This window comes from Cyprinus carpio, chromosome B5, assembly GCF_018340385.1.
Source record: "Cyprinus carpio isolate SPL01 chromosome B5, ASM1834038v1, whole genome shotgun sequence".
NCBI lineage: Eukaryota > Metazoa > Chordata > Actinopteri > Cypriniformes > Cyprinidae > Cyprinus > Cyprinus carpio.
Window position 1 is genome coordinate 5,038,331 of NC_056601.1, and position 20,885 is coordinate 5,059,215.

General features: G+C 34.6%; 1 protein-coding gene across 3 annotated transcripts; it reads right to left on the bottom strand.

Annotated features, from left to right (window-relative positions):
* Positions 1-1,433: 1,433 nt before the first annotated feature.
* LOC109090452 (globoside alpha-1,3-N-acetylgalactosaminyltransferase 1-like) lies at positions 1,434-20,179 on the bottom strand. Of its 3 annotated transcripts, XM_042723779.1 has the most exons (8): positions 14,523-14,924; positions 14,217-14,321; positions 7,732-7,767; positions 7,255-7,281; positions 6,449-6,496; positions 6,138-6,167; positions 5,894-6,031; positions 1,434-3,563 (listed from the first exon to the last, which is right to left on the bottom strand). In XM_042723779.1, exons 2-8 carry the CDS (start codon positions 14,273-14,275, stop codon positions 2,873-2,875), a joined length of 1,029 nt encoding a protein of 342 aa, XP_042579713.1. In that variant the 5' UTR covers positions 14,276-14,321; positions 14,523-14,924; the 3' UTR covers positions 1,434-2,872. The 3 variants fall into 3 exon arrangements, with proteins under 3 accessions (XP_042579713.1, XP_042579712.1, XP_042579711.1); XM_042723778.1 differs by lacking the exon at positions 14,523-14,924 and having other exon boundaries at positions 14,217-14,495; XM_042723777.1 differs by lacking the exons at positions 14,217-14,321; positions 14,523-14,924 and adding an exon at positions 20,053-20,179 and having other exon boundaries at positions 2,690-3,563.
* Between the last annotated feature and the right edge of the window lie 706 nt (positions 20,180-20,885).

The following is a 20,885-nucleotide window of genomic DNA, read 5'->3' on the forward strand; positions in this document are numbered from 1 at the left end:
ACGGCAAAATAAACTCAAAATGCAAAAAATAAGTACAAATAAAAATGAATACTTTATTATAATAAGCCTGAAACCTATCAAAGGACTCACAAGGACAGAATTATTAGAACTCCTGTTTACTGTGGTGTATTTGAGCATGTAAAATTTGAAACTCATGAACACTTGTTTGAGATCTGGAACTTATAAGATGTAGTAAACAAAGTAAAGGCAATACATAAAAATGTGTGAATTGACTCAGAAATGAACCTTGCTTATGACAGTGAAACCAACCTCAATATCAGCAATGGGAAGAAAAGGTTTGGCAACAATAGACAGAAAGAATGAGCCTTAGAATTGGGGGGGAAACCAGTTACACCAGGTTTAACATATGAGAACAAGTAATTTATTTAAACTCTGACATGCCCTTGATTTACTTATCTGACCTGTTTGAGGAACACTCTAATTAAAAAAAAGAGTACTTTAGGGGTATAACATCTTGTCAGTGAAGTAACCTCTCACATAAATATAACACATAAAATTTTACTAGATAAAAACAGTTGATGAAGAATCTTGTCCTTCTACACTCTTAGAAAAAGGTACTAAACTGCACCATTTCAGAACCAACACGTAGGCCTACCTTTAAGTTTTTAACATTGTCCCTTGTTTGATTTGATTATGTGTAACATTACACAGACATTTTAACCTTGATGCGAAATTTTTAACAGGGTGGAGAGAGGGATACAGTAAAAGTTCTTGGCAGGCATATACTAGAAAGATGTGGTAAACTGCAATTGTAATTTCAAGGACATATTTGTACTTCATCTAATGCATAAACATGGCTTCTGTTGATATAATTTGTTAGGTTGATACTGGCAGATCCAATGACATTTTGATTGCATGTAATCAGCACATCATCTAGAAATGTAGGTAGCATGTAAGAAAACATTTGTAGCAAACAGTGAATGAATGAAGAAAAGATCATTCTTAATTCAGTTTTCAAAATTAAAGGTTTAGTTCACCCCAAAATTTGAATTTTGTCATTAATTATCCACCCTCATGTCGTTCCAACCCTGTTATACCTTTGTTTATCTTTGGAAAAGAAATTTGGATATTTTTGACATAACTTCATAAAATGACGGTTGAGCCACTGATGTCACATGGACTATATTAACCATTTCCTTCCTTTGTTTCTGTATCTTCTGTATCTTCTGTATCTTTGATTTCATCAAAAATATCTTAATTTGTGTTCCGAAGATGAACGCAGGTTTTACGGGTTTGTAATGACATGAGGGTGAGTAATTAATGACAGAATTTTCATTTTGGCCAAACAATCCCTTTAATACCGGAAATACAATCTACAGTGTCACTAAATGTAATCTAGCACTACATCAAGCAAGGCATCTATAATGCAGACAGACATGAAATTCAAGTAAAAGCACATGTACGTGTTCGGAGACATTTATGATTCCCTTTATTCAAAGAATAATAGTAAATATGTAAAAAAAAAAAAAAAAAAAAAAAAAGTAAACGAAAAAACCACGAGGTCACAGTGTTTGTTTGCTTGATTATTATCTGGCTGAACTTACTTTGAATTTTCATGACATTTCCATAAGATCAGTAAAACCCTTATTGCATTGCATAAAATGTTTTTTAAATGACAAAAAAAACTGATCAGCTTTTCTAGCATTGGGAAGGCCAGTGTTTAATGAGAGAAATAGTAAGTTTAAACAGTTTAAAATATATCTGCTTAAAACAACAGAAGAATAAAAAAATCAATTATTTTAGTTAATGATTCAGTTAGACCATTAGGAAGTGACTTTATACATTTAGTGCTTTAATTTATCTGGTCTTATTTGTTCCTTCCAGTGCTTCATGCTTATTCCCAGACAGGGAGTATTTCCATGTCAGTGTTATTGTGTGTTGGCTCATGGGGGATTTTCACCTAGCACACTCTAAAGGTGCTCTGAGACAATTTCCAAAGCACTAAATGAAACCCAAAGCAAATAAAGCATATAAACCAATTATTGAGACATGATGAAATTAAAGTCTGCTATTTGGGCTAAGAGTAACGTTTGGCCATGTAATGAAATGCCATGGTGGTATCCCTCTCAATGATATCCCATCACTGATAGCCTGATGTTTTTTTACAAGATGTGGTGATCCAATAGATGGTTGTTTAGGGAGATGAGTACATATCTTAAGATAAGAGTTGACTTTGAACTTACTATTTGTAATTTAGATTTGCAAAAGACTTGAATGCAACGAGACCTCTCGGCCACTGTAGTGTTATATCTGTCAGGAATTTTTAAAAACATAAGGGTTATAAAACACATACATTAGAACTAGAACACACATTACCAAAATCCAGGGTGATGTAAATGAGAATAAATGTGAAACAATCTCTCACAAGTGTACAAAATATTCAGAATGTGTTATATACAACAAGACACTCCCAGTGCTACTTCACAGCGTTAGATCGTGTTTATTTTACTAAATGGAAAACATCATTCAAATCTTTCAGCATTGTTGTTTTTTGATGCGCAAAGCATCTTTTCTTTGCCTTCTCTATCATCTTTGCAAAAGTGCTGATAATTGTGTATGAACCAGCATTTGGGATCAGTTGGCTACTCTTTATGGCAGAGTGGTGAGGGGTAGAAATAAATTTGATAATCCATTCATGCTGTTAAAGTATGACAATAATGACATACTGTTTTATCTCTTATTGATTCCATTTAATTGTAAAACTGTTTTCCTGCTATGTTATGCATTTCATCCAAATAACCTTTTGTTAATCAATCAAAAACATCTGTTACATTTAAATGCATAACTTGTGGGCATTTTCATACTAATTGCATATAAAGTGCATAAATATTTATGTATCAGTTAACAGCTATTATGGGTTTGGACGTACTGCGGCATAGTTTTTAATAACTTGAGAAAAGCGAATGATTTTGACTTCATTTGTGTGAGGTTTGAAGTCCTGCCACAGGTATTCTGGTGAGAGCACCTTGCTGGGTTTGTTATACAGGAAGTACTTGTTCAAATGAGACTCCTCCTGCCATGCAGCCTCAATGGAGTTAGCTGCATCAATGTCCAACTGCTCCCGGCAGGTTTTAGCAACTTTATATACATCTTTCACAAAGCCACCGATCACAGCTCCTCCATAATAATAATCACCCTCAGCAGCAGGAATGTATGCTTGAGACTCGGGCCTGCGCTCATATGGGAAACGTTTACGTGATGTTTGATAGTAACCAGGATGTATCACACTTATAAGACGACCCAAAGACTCTGCCCCCCATCGCCCGTAGAACTTTGTGTCCACATCAAGACTGAAAACATAGTCGGCTTCATTGACCAATCGACTTTCGATCAGTTTCTCCAGCTTTTCCATCCTACGCAAAGTGATCTCCTGCCATCTGTTAGAACTAGCCACTTTCAACACCGTCAGTTGACGACCTTCACCCAGTTTCACTGCAGGAACCTGTTCTGGATGATCGGTGAACAGGTAATAATGCACACGAAATCCCACAAAGTAATTCTGCTCTGCGGACTCCAGGAAAGCTTTAAGAAACGTTGTGTATCTGTGAAAAAAAAAGGGGCTTAAATGTAAAGCAATGAATTAAATGGGAAAACCTTTCCTTCTTTTTTTCCCTTTTGGTATTGTATTCACCATAAGGAGGCTGTAAGGCAAACTGCAATATGCTGTACATTTGAGACCATACAAAACATTAGCTCAGCGGTGTCCAATTCTGCTCCTAAAGGGACACTTTTCTGCAGAATTTAGTTCAAACACACCTGCCTTTATGTAATGTCAGGATTAGCTCAGACATGCGGAAAAGCAGGATATATATAAAAAAAAACTTATCATTAGTTAACATCAATTCTTACTCATGGTCCTCAGTTCCCAAAACATCAGCACTTTTTTAATGCTTAACATCATAGGTATTTGTAAACACTAATTATAGTTTTTGATGCTAAATATTTAAAGTAGGTTTGTTCAGAGATTAAGTTGCTATTGTGACACCCTAAAGTATGTACACATTTCAGGCTATTTTGATTTTGGAAGGAAAAGTTTATTTTCCATACACTGTTTTTCAGGTTCCATATAATCTATATGTTAAATGTAATGGGGAGCTGAAAACTGTCAAGTGTAAATCACTGTCTATTGCTGAGTGAGATCGGGACTCTATTTCGAAAATGAACTGAGGACTCGTATAGAGGAGCAGTGTTGCGCCAGCGCCCTTACAATTGCTGGGGATTATGTGCGACACAAACACGTTTGCTCCTGTCTGCTAAATTTTACCTGTTTTAACAGGTATGACTTTCACAACAACAAAACAATATCCACACAAGTTATTTAATTCCTATGTGTATGTTCATGTTGCAAATATATTGTTTATAAATGTTCCAGTTTCTGAAGATATTGAATATGCGTAGATCATCTGCCATGGACGCTGTGAAATGGACTCTTGTGATGTGTTCGTGAAATGCATTTAATTTGATTCATACAGGCTCCAGTTACCAGGTTATGATGTTCATTATTTTGTTTATTCATGTTATATTTGTGTTTGGTTAATCAGAGTTCCTGTGTGACATAAATATCAATGCACTTCTCCAGACAATGTTTCAAACAGACATTCCAGTGCCAACGAATGTAATGCAATTCTGTTTCCTGCCAATATAGAAGGAAAAAATAATGTTAATGTAACATGATGGCAGATCTGATTATAAGATCAGTAACTAGAATGTTAAATGTGTATGGTTTACATATATTTCTCAGGTTCTTAGGCCTTACATGTTCAGTCATGTGTGATGACTTTATGCTCATCAGATACCTTGTGACTTGTCTGAGTAGATTTAAAGGAGCAAAGTGAGAAGCTCAAATATATGTTTGTTTGTTTTTTTGTGGGAAAAATGTAAAGGTAAACTGTGCATTGTTTTGACAAGAAAAAGAATGACATTTGTGCTTTAATGAGAAAAGAAATTAATATACTTGATTGATAAAACTTTATTGAATTTCAATGTGAAAAAAAAAACAATTGCTGGGGATTATGTGTGACACAGACATGTTTGCTCCTGTCAATTTTTGCTGTTATTACAGGGACTTAATTTTTAATCTGCCAACACGGCCTTCTGCATGAGGCCTGTAACACTATGGCTACTTATCTTGAAAGTTACGTAAGTCGTTGAGGTTTTTATGCAACATACCCTGCTTTCTTCTGTTTAATTGTTTTGTATGAATTATTTATGCACTGTTTATGAGTATCTGTCTATAAGCAAAGCGGAACACACCCCAAGTTTCTAGTGATCCTGACAATCTTGATTAGCTGGTTCAGGTGTGTCAAGCTGGAGCTAAACTCCAGAAACAGGATCTGTCACTTCACTAGAAAAACAGGTTGGCATGCAGGCTTAGTGGAGAAACTGGGTAAAAACATGGAGATGGCCAGATAAAACTAGGCATATTTTCCTCTAACTGTACGTCACCGAAAAAAAACAACAACAGTAAAACATAAAATGTGTGCTGTGTCAGTAATGTTTGTTAATTGTCTGACTCTTAGGGGGAAGTTGCGGCCTAATGGTTAGAGTTTGACTACTAACCCTAAGGTTGTGGGTTTGAGTCTCGGGCCGGCAATACCACGACTTAGGTGCCCTTGAGCAAGGCACCGAACCCCACACTGCTCCTCAGGCGCCACAGCATAAATGGTTGCCCACTGCTCCAGGTGTGTGTTCACGGTGTGTGTGTGCACTGCTGTTTGTGTGCACTTTGGATGGGTTGAATTCAGAGGACGAATTCTGAGTATGGGTCACCATCCTTGGCTGTATGTCACGTCACTTTCACTTACAATTAAATGCTACAATTAAATTCAAAGCCGGTGAAGATCAGAGGAAGAGATAGAAAAAAAAAACTCACTTTCCAAGAGCGAAGACTGTAGTTGCAATGGTGATGTTTTGTTGTTTGTAGATTGAATCAATCAGAAATGAATCAAAAGTTCCTTCCCATACAATTGGGGCTAACCATGGTGTCACGGCAATAACTTTGCCATTGAGGCTGTTTTAAATGAGCAAATAAACATACATGTGCATGAAATGCAAAGTAGTATTATAACATCATGAATAAATAATATAAAAAAGGTTAAATAAGTGTATGTTCTTACCCAACTACTCTGGGCTGATTGTATGAAAGCCTGTACAATAAAATAATAACAGTGTAAAATAATCAGTTGTGATCAGTTTGCAATTTGTCATTATTCTAAACTGTTCTGACCTCCTGCCTACTTTTCAAACGTCTGTGGATGGTGTGTCTTACTGTACATAGCTGAAGCATTTAGTTTATATTGAGGCCTTTCTAGTGAATGATTATATGGTGGGGCACCATACAGATGAGCTGTGGCATACTGTATGACAAATCCACAAATATATCACAATTAATTAGAGCAAAACTGTTGAAGAACTTGTTTGTACTCACCCTTGTGGTGATTGCAAGCTTGGGTTTTCCTGGTGCTCTTTTGTTAGGCTAAGAAATGGGATGAAGAATCAGTGAATAACTGCGTTCTCTAATATTAAAACTTTTGTTGTGTTTGTTGGTTTGCATGTTTCTATTCTATTCTATTTGTCCACAGAACTCTTACTTCACAGTAAAGCACCATTAACAATTGCAAAAAATGTGTGCAGTTGCAAGACAAAAAGAACATGTATGTGTGACGTAGATACATAACAACTAACATGTAATCTACCTTATAAACTGTGGGCAATGGTAAACCTCTATGGACCAAATCATTTATAGACATGTTCAAGTATGTGAGTGTATTTGTATGTTTACATGGTAGCCTCTATATAGTAGCCTACTACATTCATTTGATTACAAAGTATGTGGAATATAAAAGGAATTTTCTGGGTTAAATACAACTCAATATATTTCTAACTCTTTAAATCCCCACAAGTCAATTTGCTATTAAGATGGGAAAGTATGATTTTCTTTTATTAAAATAATGTTCACACCTTTACACAGAAAAAAATCTATGTTTTTTTGTGTGTTCTACAATCAGAAAAGCAGGTTACCACAGGACTATAGCTATTTACTTTCTCCATTCATAGACAGCATTCAAGAGCATCCTGTACCAGACAAAGCATTCTTAAAATATTTTGGAATAGTTGTACTGTTTGAGTGAACAGTATATACATAAATGTGTATGTTTGCTTCTGTGAATGATTTGGTGCGTATGTGTATGGGTGTATGTTTTGAGTGAGTGCATAAGCAGCGACAGTACTTACTTGGAGCATAATCTTATCTCTTTATATCTGAAACAAAGATAAAGTCACAATGCAGAAACACTGCATCCCTTCTTTGGTTATCTTGTTTTTTTTATGATGATCTTTTTTAAGCATGCATGCTGCCTTTACAAAGTATTGGTGAAAGTGAGGTTAAAGTTTAAAGGGCTGTATGTACAGTATAACTTTGACTCTGAATGTACTCAAACAGCACAAATAAATCAAACATGATAACATGGTTAATGATCAATTTACAGTTTCAGTCATAGATGGTGTCTTTTATTCTCATGTTATGAACTATGCAAAATAAATACATTACTTATTAATCCTTGACAGGAGTATCCCATTTATTTCCAGAACCAGTAATGAGCAGTTATTAACTGGTTATGCTTTACAGATATTTACTGATTTTTTTTTTCTTTTTTTTATTGGTGCAGTTACATTTACAAAAAAAAAAAAAAAAAAAAAAAAAACACTTACCCAAATGAGATAGAGTTGTAGCCCAAAAAAACGAGTCTGTGAGGAAACACAATAACAGAACATGAAGTGAAGCTGACCACAATTTTTCTGAGGGAATTTCCTTATCAAATTTAATGCACAGACAAATGCAAATCCTGTTGCATTAGTTTGAAGTGTTACAGTGATCTTACACACCCAAATACTGTACCAAACACACACGTTTAGAAAAGCTTCTAAGGGTTAAATCTATTCCTATAAATTCATTTTAAATTAACTGCTTATTAGTCCTGTAGCGACATATTTAATTTTTGACAGGAATGAAAATGAGTCTAGGATAGAAGTATTGTAGTATCATTAAACAACATACTGAATGTTCAGCTGATGAAACAGTTTTGAAAGTTGTGAGTTGTGAAAATTACATGACGTATAGGACATTTACACAGTACATCATGGCAAAAACTATAGCTAAAGATTGTTTTAATCTGCCTAAAATTCAATATGGTGTATAACCTGTGGGGTATATTCAGTCAACTAATGGACAAACCCAAAGTGATTAAATATGAAAATGGTAAGATGGATATATCTGTCATGTTAGTAATGTTAGAAGTTTCATTTTACATTTGACATTATCTCTTTCACTTCCAAGTAATTACGAGACCTCTGTAAATAAGAGAAACTGTTTGGCGCCTGTTGAAATATGATGAGGGCAATACTGAAAAGTTTTTTTTGTTCACAACAAAACCTTCAGTATAATGTTTCCGTATGCCAGACATCTCATTGCTGATGTGCATGAGCTCATCTTGACACCATATGATCTGCGTTTTATTTTCACAAAAATAGTCAATTTACACACACACACACACACACACACACACACACACACAAACACACACACCCACACATCAGGGACTCGATTTAATTTAATTCCCAATCACCACAGACAAGAATAAAAGCTACATATTTCAAAAAGGAATTACATAACATTACCCACTTAGTAAGATGCCAAGCAAAAGGAATTTACCTGCATTGTTTGGGCAACAACAGTCTAATGCTAAATTCACACTACAGGATTGTAAGCCCAATTTAAGCCCATTTGCAAATTAATGAGCTCACTGACAGGTCAGGCTATGATTGGGGAAAATCTGCAAGTAATCAGCGCTTGCCAAATTTTATGTGTGAACTACTCAACGATACACCTCGCAGATGCCAAACGAATATCTAACATGCTAAATATCTGGACCAGTTGGCCAACTCGACATCACGTGGTGTCAGGTGTCTCGACAAGCTACAGCCAATGAGAGAGCAAGGCCTGGGTTGAGGTCAAGCAGCAACCTTCCGGTCTTGTGAAAACCAACATAGAAGTGACTTAAACTGTGATTCGTCAACTGGCCGCTAGAAGCTGGCTGCAGAAGGGAGTCAATCCCATAGACTCCCTATATGTTAAAATGGACAACTTTACAGCAGAAAAAAAACATGTTTAAAGCGTGGTTCAAAAAATGAGGTTGGTCTATATAGCTAATTTTGCCCTTCATGACGACTTTTTTTTATAACTCATCCGTTTAAATTATATTAAGCCTTAAAGTTCTGCAAATTAAGGGCGTGGTCACTTGAGTGACAGGTGGATTGCTGCTGCTGTCACCGCTGTCGAGCTAGGTGGGCGTGGCTTCAGCAACCAGCTCCCGCCTTTTTGCCCATTTTCGATTGTCCGGGAGAGTCGTCGGGTGACGTCACGGACACTACGTCCATGTTTTTATACAGTCTATGGTTTATAAAGCGTTCGATACAATTGAACATGAATTTTTATTTAAAACTATAACGCTTTTTGGTTTCGGAAATACATTTTTGAAGGTAGTTAAAATGTTTTACAATGATATTAATAGTTCTGTAATACTTAACACTTCCACCTCTAAAAGATTTAACATTAACCCAGGAGTACACCAAGGTTGTCCAATTTCCCCCTTTTTATTTTTGTTGGTTGTCGAATTATTATCCATTGGTATTGTTAATAATTAAGAAATTCAAGGTCTCCAAATTTTTGGTAAAGAAATTAAAATTTCACAATTGGCGGATGACACAACCTTATTTCTAAAGAGCTCATCTCTTATCCCTACTGCTATCTCTTTCATCAATATCTTCTCTAAGGCTTCTGGCCTAATTCTAAATTTATCCAAATGTGAAATCCTTCCTTTACACAATTTAAATGATAAAGTTATTAGTGATATTCCAGTGAAATCCTCTGTCAAATACCTAGGAATTATTGTAACAAAAGATGTTACAGAGAGACAAAGCTTAAATTTCTCCTCTAGATTAAAAAAGACCAAAGCGTTATTAAACTGTTGGTTACAATGTGATCTCTCTGTTTATGGTCGTGTCCTATTATGTAAAGCAGAAGGCTTTTCTCAATTTGTCTATCCCTCCCTATCTTTATATGTTAAAGACTCTTATTCTAAAGATATCAATAATCTGTTTTATTCTTTTATTTGGAAAAATAAATCTCAAAGACTGAAGAAAAGGGTTCTTACTAATAAGAAAGCTGAAGGGGGTCTGGAAATACTTTATTTTGAAGACGTTAATAGAACTTTTAAAATCAATTGGATTAAAAAATGTTTGATTAATCGTTACTCCCTTTGGAACCACATCCCACACAGTCTCTTTAACCAAATAGGTGGCTTAGAATTTCTGTTAATTTGTGACTTTAATATTTCTAAACTCCCTCTTAAATTGTCAAAATTCCACCAGCAAGTGCTTTTAGCTTGGAAAATTTGCTATTCACACAATTTCTCTCCTCACACTGCCTTCATTTGGAATAATAGCAGTATAACGATTGCCAATAGATCTTTATTTTTAAGGAATTGGTTTAACAGGGATATTAATCATCTTATGAATATGTTTGATAATTTTGGGAATCTTTTAACTTATGAACAATTCATGCGAATCCATAATTTTCCTGTGCATTTTAAGGAATTTAACTTGGTCATTAAAGCTATTCCTCCTACTCTTGTTCATCTGGTTAAAAGTCATATTCACTACAACTCTATAGTAATGACAAAACCAAAATTAATTTTAAACGGTCTTGAACTGATTGGTAAAAAATGCAATAACAAACATATTTATACTGTTTTCCAAAAACAAAATAAAATAATACCTAGAGGAAAATTCTTTTGGAACTCTATTATTGATAATATTATTATTTGGAAGACTGCTTGGTTAATCCCATTTAAATATTGTATCAATAACAAAAACTAAAGAAATACATTTTAAAATTTTGCATACCATCTACCCTGTTAAATCAATAATTTCAAGATACTCTGATATTGATGATTTGTGTTCTTTTTGTAAAAATGAGAAAGAGGTGTTAACACATTTGTTTTTTGATTGTAAAATTACCCAAAAGTTTTGGAAGGAATTGGCAGATTTCATTTTTTCTCTTGTAAAGGATAAATACTGTTTTTCTTTAAAGGATATTATTGTGTATTATGAAAATAATGTTAACAAAGGTCTTGAATACATTGTTAATTTATTCATATTGCTGTCAAAATTTTATATACATAAACAAAAATGTTTAAACTCATCCCCAATATTTAAAGTATTTTAGTTGAATTTGATTGTTTTATATCTTCATTGAAATTGATAAAAAACAAAAAGTCATTAACATGTTTAAAATATTATGAGATTATTTTTAGATCCCCTGTTACTAATTAATGTCACATTTTATATTACACTGACTGTCTTATGCTGTGCTCTGTATGTTATTTGTTCTGTGTTCAATAAAAAAAAAAAAGTTTAAAAAAAAAAAAAAAAAAAAAAAAAAAAAAAAAAAAAAATACAGTCTATGGTTATAATACATTGTGTATATATTCACTTAACAAATAGTGACCGCTTTTTAGTGGTTATGAGCACTCTTTGCAAGCTTTCTAGTCTATTCATTTAAAATGTACAACTTTGTTTTTGGCCACACACATTGCAAAGTTTCGGGAATGACGTCTGCACCTGGTGTTAAGGGCACTGGCTTTTATGGAGAACTAAACCTGCAGAAATTAGAAATAAGTAAATGAATATATAGATAAATAAATAAATGTAATAAAAGGAAAATAAATAAATAAATAAATGATGTGATAAAAACAAAAATAGTTAATTTGTAATAAAATTTAATCCTGAATTTATATTTTAAATTATTAATTATTTTACATTTATTTTTATTCTTTTTAAATTTTATTTACTTATACTTTCATTTTTATATTTAATGTATTTATTTTTAAATGTTTTTATTCATGCATTTATTTATTATATGTATTTATTTATTTATTTATTTATTTTTACTTTTGCGTGTGCAACATGGAAATGAGGGAAATGATATTTGATAATTGAGAGCTCACGCGGAAGCATCAGAGATCGGAGTTTGAGAGTGGGATGTGCCAGATCAACGGGAGAGATCCGATATATTTTCACAGATTCACATTATTATTTCTAATTATTTTATAGCGACTGAATTCAGTTATTTATTCTCATAGTTACATCATTAAGCCCGGAACCATCAATATCGTCGATGAGTTTGTAGGTTGATGACGCTTACTAGACCATAGACTGTACTAGACACACTCGGTGAAGGTTTCTAAGGCTTGTCTTCATTTTGTAATCACAGAGAAAAGACTTCCAAAGGCATTGTGAGCATAAGTTTATCATAAATCCAGTTGCACTAAATGTCTCTACAGTCTACTCAGGCTCACAATGCTTTTTGGAAACGCGCCCCACTGGCATAAAGTGGGGTTTGCGCTAGACGCTCGATATTCGCAAGTTTAGGAACCATCACGACACTCGGACACGATTGTCGCATTTCTCCCTCTAGTGGCAATCTCGCAGAACTTTCAAACTGGTCGTGCAGCAACCGTTACCTCGGCATATTCACCATGGTAAAATTAATAATTTTAATGAATATAATTAATGTATGAATGCATCGTCACAAATCAGATGACCCCAAACACCCCCCCCCCCAAATAAAAACAGTAGGTTTTATGGGGCTAATCAACGTAAATCAGGGCTATTCCATTAGTTTCAAATAAGGGCCGGATTATCGTATTGAAAATTTGATGGGGACCAATGGGGTTGGGGGCCATCTCAGTCTCTTTACGGGGGTCTATAAAATGAAAATATAAAATTAAATGCATATTCAGCATTAAAATTAATTAATATTACCAACAGCAATATCTAAGGTTAACATTTGAGTTGTCTGTCAATCAAAAAAAATAAATAATAATTATTACACTTTTTCTGTAATTAATCGAAAAAAATTGATTATTAATATATTGTCATAATTTCACACTGAACCTTCACATGAATGTTGATACGGCATAAAGATGGTATATTTTAAATGTTTAAAAACATCTCTTTATTGCTAACACATTTTTGATAATACTGCTGATGAGGTTTCTATTAAATGCAGCTTCCTCTCAATTTTAGCCATTAATTATAGCCATTCAACATTACAGTATAATTGAAAAGTTTTATTTTTAACATTTAAAGGCTCTGAAAAAATATAACAACTTTTAAGTGAATCTACAACAATCTTAACGTAAACTATAAATTGTATATGCATAAACTATATAGATTAATATTTATTCAAGCTACAAAAGTTAATCAGCGGCTAGAACACTCGAGTGTTTCCTCTTTTTCTTTTCCGTGATTTCCATCAATGACAAACTTAAGCACGTTCCACTTTAAAAGCAGCAAAATCTGACGTGCGTTATGCATATCTGACACGTTACTTGTTTCTGTATTAATGACTCTATTTGTGTGGTCGTACTTTTTTATCGTAAAGATTTAATAAAGATTAAACAAAACAAACAAACAAAAAAAAAGTCTGCTGCGAAGCTTGCCCCAGTGCGGGCTCAGCAGAAGTGCGGCCGCAAAGGGGGCGCTCGCGAGCACCCTTCTGAACGCTAAAATGACAAATGGGACACTCTATCCACCCGGATGTGCGCACAACGGAGCAGAATGCGGAAAAAGAAGTAACGTTATGCTTATATTTCTTAGATAAGATAAATATCTAACAGGCTTGTAAAGTCAACGTTTTCACAGGATGTAAATTTGAAACGCTTGTTGAAAAAAAAAGGCGTAAAGACCTTCTCAGTTTCATCTTTTATACTCTATCTTTTCCTTTTTTACATTTGATTCTGAACTGTAATCCAAGCAGTTCAAATAAATATTTTTTCCAGCAAACTTACCTATGAATCTACTATAGGCTTCCGGACGTCCTCTTACAATATTGGTCAAGTGAGGAGTAGGCTATTTCATGAATCTTTTTGTTTTTTTAATATATATTTTAACAGTGTGAGGATTTTTTTTTGTTTTTTAGCATTTTCTGAGCATTTACACTCAGTACTGAATAATACTCAAAACAACAGAACAAAAAAGGACCGCTCAATTCACTGTAGTTTAATATTTCAAGAACCATACAAAGACAACGGTAGCCTAAGGCAGCTACAGATTACAAAAGAGTAAATACATACCCAGTAACTGAGATGCCAGTCAACACAAGAAGTAAAGTGTTAGTATTTTGAAACTTCATTATTCCTCTGTGTTTGTCCTTGTTCACTTCGTGGACTGAATATCAACTAGACCGCAAGAAAAAGAGATCTTACCAACGACAGTACAACTGGCTTTAATCTGTCTCAAGTTTGTCACGGTTTAATGAAGGGTTCTGTTGCAGAGTTCTTTGTGAGAGCCATTGAATGCAGACGTGAAAATGTAATGTTTTCTACTCAACACAAAATGTGTTCTGGTGTATGCAATAGTTTTGAAGGGCTATGACGTACCTGGTCAGATAACACTCATGCCCCACCCAAGTAATTTGCTTTTGTAAACTATACCCCAGTGTGTTCGAATATGTGAGCAAATGCTATAGCAACATTAAAAGAGAGAGTTTAGAGAAATTAGGAAAACAAAGGATAGCGGTTGTGCTCCACTTCATATATTTATGCCCTTCCCTTGACCCTCCCGTCTCGCTGACTCGGATGTACGTCACTGATGATTATGCTGCACGAGCGTTCACACCTGGGGCAAGTTCTTTCTTTCTTTCTTTCTTTCTTTCAAGTTTAATGGCGGTTGGCAAACCAAACTTAAATGGTGCATTCCCGCCACCTACTGGATTGTGGAGTGTGGATAACGTTATGGTAGTAGTGACCTAAATCCTGTTAATTTAATGAGTATCTTTTAAGAAATTAAATACTTCTTCATATATTTTAACTTTCTTTAGGCCATTACCTAATAATGCTTGGATAGAAAAAACTTCTATTTCCATTTCTCTTAATGCCTGAAATAATTTAAATCTTTCTCTTGCATAAGCCTCACATTTTAATAATACATGTTCTACTGTTACCATATTTTCTGAACTACATTTGTCACAATACCCAGTCTGGTGTTTCCCAATCCTGACCATACTTTGATTTAGTAAACAATGGCGAATGCGCATTCTTGAAATTTACACATCCTTCCTCCTATTTCCAATGTTTCTTCTTTCTAAACCAACTGTGTTGTATAAATGTCGACCCTTATTTCCACTGTCCCACTCCTTCTGCCATTTCTTCCTAATTTCCTTTGCTTTTATACTTTTTATCTCAGTCTTACTCAATGCAATTTTAATATCAACTTCTGGAAATTTTATGGCCTGTTTGGCTAAACTATCCACCTCTTCATTTCCTTCCACCCCCATATGAGCTGGTATCCAAAGAAAATGAATACTGATTCCCAATTGTCTGGTTCTAAAAAGACTTTGTAAAATTAAGTCCTGTCTAGCTGTAGAAATACCACTTGCTAGACTTTCAATTGCAGATAGAGAGTCTGTGCATATAACTGATCTGATTGGCTGAACTTCTTCAACCCACTGTAATGCTAATATAATTGCTATTAATTCTGATCTAACTACTGAAATGTGATCTGATGTGCTTTTCAAAATGTTGACTTTAAATTGAGGTATAAATACTGCTGCAGATGTTGTACCAGAATCTGGATCTTTTGAGCCATCAGTATATATCTGGATGGCACTATAATATACATGATCTATGTAATCTTGTACTGTTATGCTATCCAGGATATTCTCCTCATTATGTTTGTCTTTGTGTAACTGGATATCAATAGAAGGCATGGGAAAAACCAAGGAGGAATTGCTGGCAGAACCACACAGGTGGCAATATTAACATTACTAATCCCCATGTCTCTTGCCTCCTCATTAATAAACCATCCAAAACTTGTTAGTTTTTTATGGTTATATTCCCAACAATCACTTAAAACATTCTTAACTGGATGATTTTCCGATTGACCTTTTATGTTTGCCCAGCATCTCATTCTTAACTTAATCCTTCTCATTCCTAGTGGCATTACTCCAGTCTCAACATTAAGTGATGACACTGGTGATGATCTTATTGCTCCACAACATATCCTTAATGCTTGATTCTGAATTGTCTCAATCTTAGCAAGTTGAGTTTTTGAGGCAGAACTATACACCATGCTACCATAATCTATAGCTGCTCCAATTAGTGCCACATAAATACTTTTGAGCGATTGCCGATATGCTCCCCATTCAGCTCCAGCTAGACATCTCATTATATTTATCACTTTTTACACTTATCTATTATTTTCTGTATTTGTACTCTGAAATTTAATTTTGAGTCCATCCATACTCCTAAAACCTAACAACTGATGTCTGCTCCAATGTTTCTCTATACATTTTAATATTTATAGTAGGGTTAGTTTTCTTTTTTGAAAAACAAATTTCTTGTGTTTTTGCCATAGAGAGCCTAAAGCCCCATTTATTTGCCCAGTTTTCTATCAAATTGACAGCATTTTGAACCTTTTCCTGTACAAACTTAACATTCCTACCTCTTTTCCATATTGCACCATCATCAGCATATAAGGATTTCCCTATCCCAGGTTCTATCTTAGAAAAGATGTCATTGATCATTAAGTTAAACAAAATAGGACTGCTTACACTTCCTTGAGGAGTTCCATTCTCAATTGAATAAATCGGAGAATACGCGCATCCCACTCTGACTTGAATAGTTCTATTTAACAGAAAGTTCATAACCCAGTTATACATTTTACCTTTTATTCCCATCATATCCAGCTTAATTAAAAGTCCCTCCTTCCACGACATATCATATGCCTTTTCAACATCAAGAAAGACACTTACCAAAACTTCTTTATTTATCTGAGCCTTTCTTATGTCAGCTTCCAAACACAGCACAGAATCCATAGTGTTTCTCCCTACTCTGAAGCCACTTTGGTAAGTGGAGAAGATATCCCTCCTTTCGATAACATAAACCAGCCTGCTCATTACCATACGTTCCATAATCTTGCATATATTTGAGGTTAGAGCTATAGGCCTATAATTAATGGGTTGCATATGATCTTTTCCTGGCATTACTCCATGTTTCCATTTCATTGGAAGCTTTCCTGAATTCCATACCTTATTATAAAGTAATAAGTAATTAAATTACATTTACATTTAATGAAGGATCTGATAAATGCTTAAACATTTCATAGCATATCTCATCCCTCCCTGGAGAAGTTTGTTTGGTCCCAGCAATTGCTCTTTTTAACTCATTCAAAGTTAATTCATAATCCAATGGATCTCCAGTTGACTCCTTAACTTCCAATATATGTGGATTCTTCCTCACACTCTGTTCCCTTATCTTCACCATGTCATTTGATATATTTTCATTACTATGTACTTTCACAAATGTTTGTGCTAGTATCTCTGCCTTCCTGCTATCAGAGACAACTACTTCCTCATTATGAATTATCGTCGGAATACTATTATTTCTTTGTTTTCCTCCCATCTTTCTAATCATATTCCAAACCTCATTGATTTCAATGTTTCCCCCAATATTATTGCAGAACTTTCTCCAATAATTTCTTTTTGCTCTCCTGATAACCCTAAGTTCAAGCTCAAACCTGTTACGGTTTCCGGTTTGAACAACATGTACCCTGGAAACGGTGTGCAACGGGGTTTGACAGACGTACAGCAACATGTATATAAACCACGCGGTATTAAAGAGACAGCTCGCACAGTGTAATTAACATTTACAAGAGCAAGTATATTTTTTGCACGTTTATTTATATTAAAGGCAAAATAATAAAAATAATAAGAGCACAAATATAGATCTGGAACTTCTTTAAGACTGTCTAAATATCATTTAGTAATTGCAGTATCTTCTGATCCATATCCTTTTCTTAGGAAGATGTGCTAGACACTGATTAATGTAACATAAAAATACTATACATATTAATATATTTTGCTATTGTATTGTGGAGTGACACTTTAATAAACTTTTCTATACTCCTCTGGTTATATAATGGTAAATATTACAATAACATAGCACAACAACAGTGATCAGCAATAATGATAAGCCTAATGCTCACAATAAAAATAATAAGTTCATATAGATCATAACACAGTCTCGGATTATTCTTCACCTGAAATGTTTGCGAGGCAAATGTTGGATCACAATAATTAGGAACCACAGTTTCAACAAATCTCTTCACTCGATTGGGATCTTCTCTGGAGGGCAAGGGCAGTGACTGTAACATCAAGCGTATTTTGCAGTATTAAACACGTATTTATACCGAGTTCATCAGGCTCTGAAAATTCTTCAAAAAGAGCACAAATAATGGCCTTCTCAGCTGCCATATTTGCAACTCTTGCGTCATCAGAACAGACTGTTCAACGCACCACCATTTTAGTTTAAAAAACGTTTTGCACCATTTTGTCAGGGCTGAACGCAGCCCTGGTGTAACCCTTGCAATATGAGCTGAACTGGAACATTCTAAGCCTTTGATCACTTGGAATTTATAATCTCTCTTACAATTTGTTTAATGAAACGAAACACACTCAAAACTGACAAATATCAAACAGGATGGAACACCTGTACAGAATGTGCAGGAAGCTGAAGTGAGACAGTGACATGGGAAAACGTTTTCAAAATACAAGGTATATTTATATTAATATTTTAAAACAAAACAAGCTACAACCCCCTAAATTGTTACAAACTGTTCCGTTTACAGTTTTCATGGAACTGTAAAATATATTAGTAACATTTCTGAAATCAAAAACTTCTTATGATTGTGCAAAATAATTTCTGAGTTTGATTCGAAGCACTTACATGGCAAATTCCCATCTTCTTGCAGTTGCACACACATACACCACATACTGTAGCTTTGCTGGGACTTTTCAACAATGTGTCTATTGTTATATAATGAGCAAATAATATTCTCACACCTAACCCTAATATTAATGGAAGAAATGGATAAAATCTAACCAGGAGAAAGCATTGGTCAGTCTGTCACAGTCATCATGTAAAATCAGCTAGCTGTCTGATAGTACAACCCAAGAAAATAAGAGCCAGTCTACAAAGATGAGTTGATTTAGACTTACTGAGCTTCTATACTGACATGTTAAACAATCTGGGCTGCGTTTCCCAAAAGCATCGTAAGCCTGATAATACACGGGGCAACTTTTTGAGCAATGCTGCCATCAATGGGCAACCAGGTGAGACACAGGGCCCACGACCGATCTAAGATATCCAGATAGAAATTTGTTAACCCATTCTCAATGGGAAAGTGCCCAAGTAATATTGCTCAAAAAAAGTTGCCCGGCAAAATTGCTCAAAAAGTGTATCATCAGCCTAAGTTTATCGTAGCTCCATTGGTTTCAATGGGTCTATGATGTACTTCAGCTTACATTGCTTTTGGGAAATGCAGCCCTATACATTTGATTGGGAAGTAGACCTATTAATGGCTGTACAACTGAAAGGAAAAATGAAGATAGAGATGGTGGGCATGACAACTATGAATAATAGCAGGGATCAGTATTGTTTTGTGTGTGTGTGTGTGTGTGTGTGTTGGATGAAATTGAATCCCATTAGATTTAAAGTTAGATCTGAAACCTTAGTTGGGTTGCTTTGAGATGAATATTCAAAGATATTATGACATTGGGTTTAAATTTAAATGAAACCGGTTTGTGTGTTAATGTACAGTTTCTTCAGTGGTCTTACAGCTGGTGGCAAATAAGGGGACATCAGGTCACATGAGAATTCAGAATCATGCAAATGCACCACAACAGCACTTTTTTTAGTTCCAGTTCTCTCTCTTCAACACTGCTAAACCCTATTGCTTCTAAAAAAATTTTTTGTAAAAAAATCTAATACTGTATCTGTAATACTGTAACTTTATGAAAATTACCCCTTCAACTCCTAAACAGTTAAACTACTGATACATTGTAGTTTAGATCCAAACACATTAAAGATAACAGTAAGCCAGCTTCAAATGACAAAAAAAGTAAATACATACCCAGTTAGTGACAAGCAAGCCAACACAAGAAGAAAGGTATTAGCATTTTGAAGGTATTTCATCTTTCCTGAGTTAGGTGTGTCTTTAGCCACTCAAAGAACTGAATGTCGGACAGATGAATAAAACAGGAAGAGATAGTAGGAGGAGTGTATTGCTATGGGGACACATTAAATAAAAGACTATTAAACAAACTTGCACTGTGGACATTACAGCAATCCAGTTGCTCAACTGGTATAGCAAGGTGAAATAAATACAGTGCTATTTTGCATATACAAAGTGTTGATATGCTTCCCAAAGTTTTTCACTTAAAAAAAAGCATGATATGCACTGAGGATAAATTCAGAAATAAAACACCACTGATATGTTTATTTTGTTATATTCTCCCTGAAGGTGTTAAAACCACAATTGCTTATTACGTTATCCTGTGTACCTTACATGGGCTATGGTGACTTAGTAAGACTTAGTTTTTTAAATTATGTTGAGTGTGTCATTTAATGGATGCAAGAACTTCAATAGGTACTTTCCCTAGTTGCGTCCTGCACAGCATATAAAATGATTAGTTTTAGAAGACTGGGGCCTTTTTTTCTGCATGTTGCCTTCTTCCTCTCCTTGCATTGTACTTTCTTGGGGATTTTCTTTCACTTCTCTGATCTTAAAAAACTTTATCTATTAGATACAATATGTTAGATGTTAATTCTTAGATTCATTGGTAACACTTCAGTATAGGGACCAATTTTATTAGCATGCCTATTATTAACATATTGGCTGTTTATTAGTACTTATAAAGCACATAGTTGGCATGTCTATATTCTACATCCCTAATCTTACCCAAT

What these genes read in the sequence shown, in the direction of transcription:
- LOC109090452 (XM_042723777.1), bottom strand. Translation starts at nt 20,114, where the DNA reads ATGAAATACCTTCAAAATGCTAATACCTTTCTTCTTGTGTTGGCTTGC. An exon ending in TACAACTCTATCTCATTTGG is followed by an intron (nt 7,282 to 7,731) that starts GTAAGTGTTTTT and finishes TCTTTGTTTCAG; the next exon opens with ATATAAAGAGATAAGATTAT. An exon ending in AATCAGCCCAGAGTAGTTGG is followed by an intron (nt 6,032 to 6,137) that starts GTAAGAACATAC and finishes CATTTAAAACAG; the next exon opens with CCTCAATGGCAAAGTTATTG.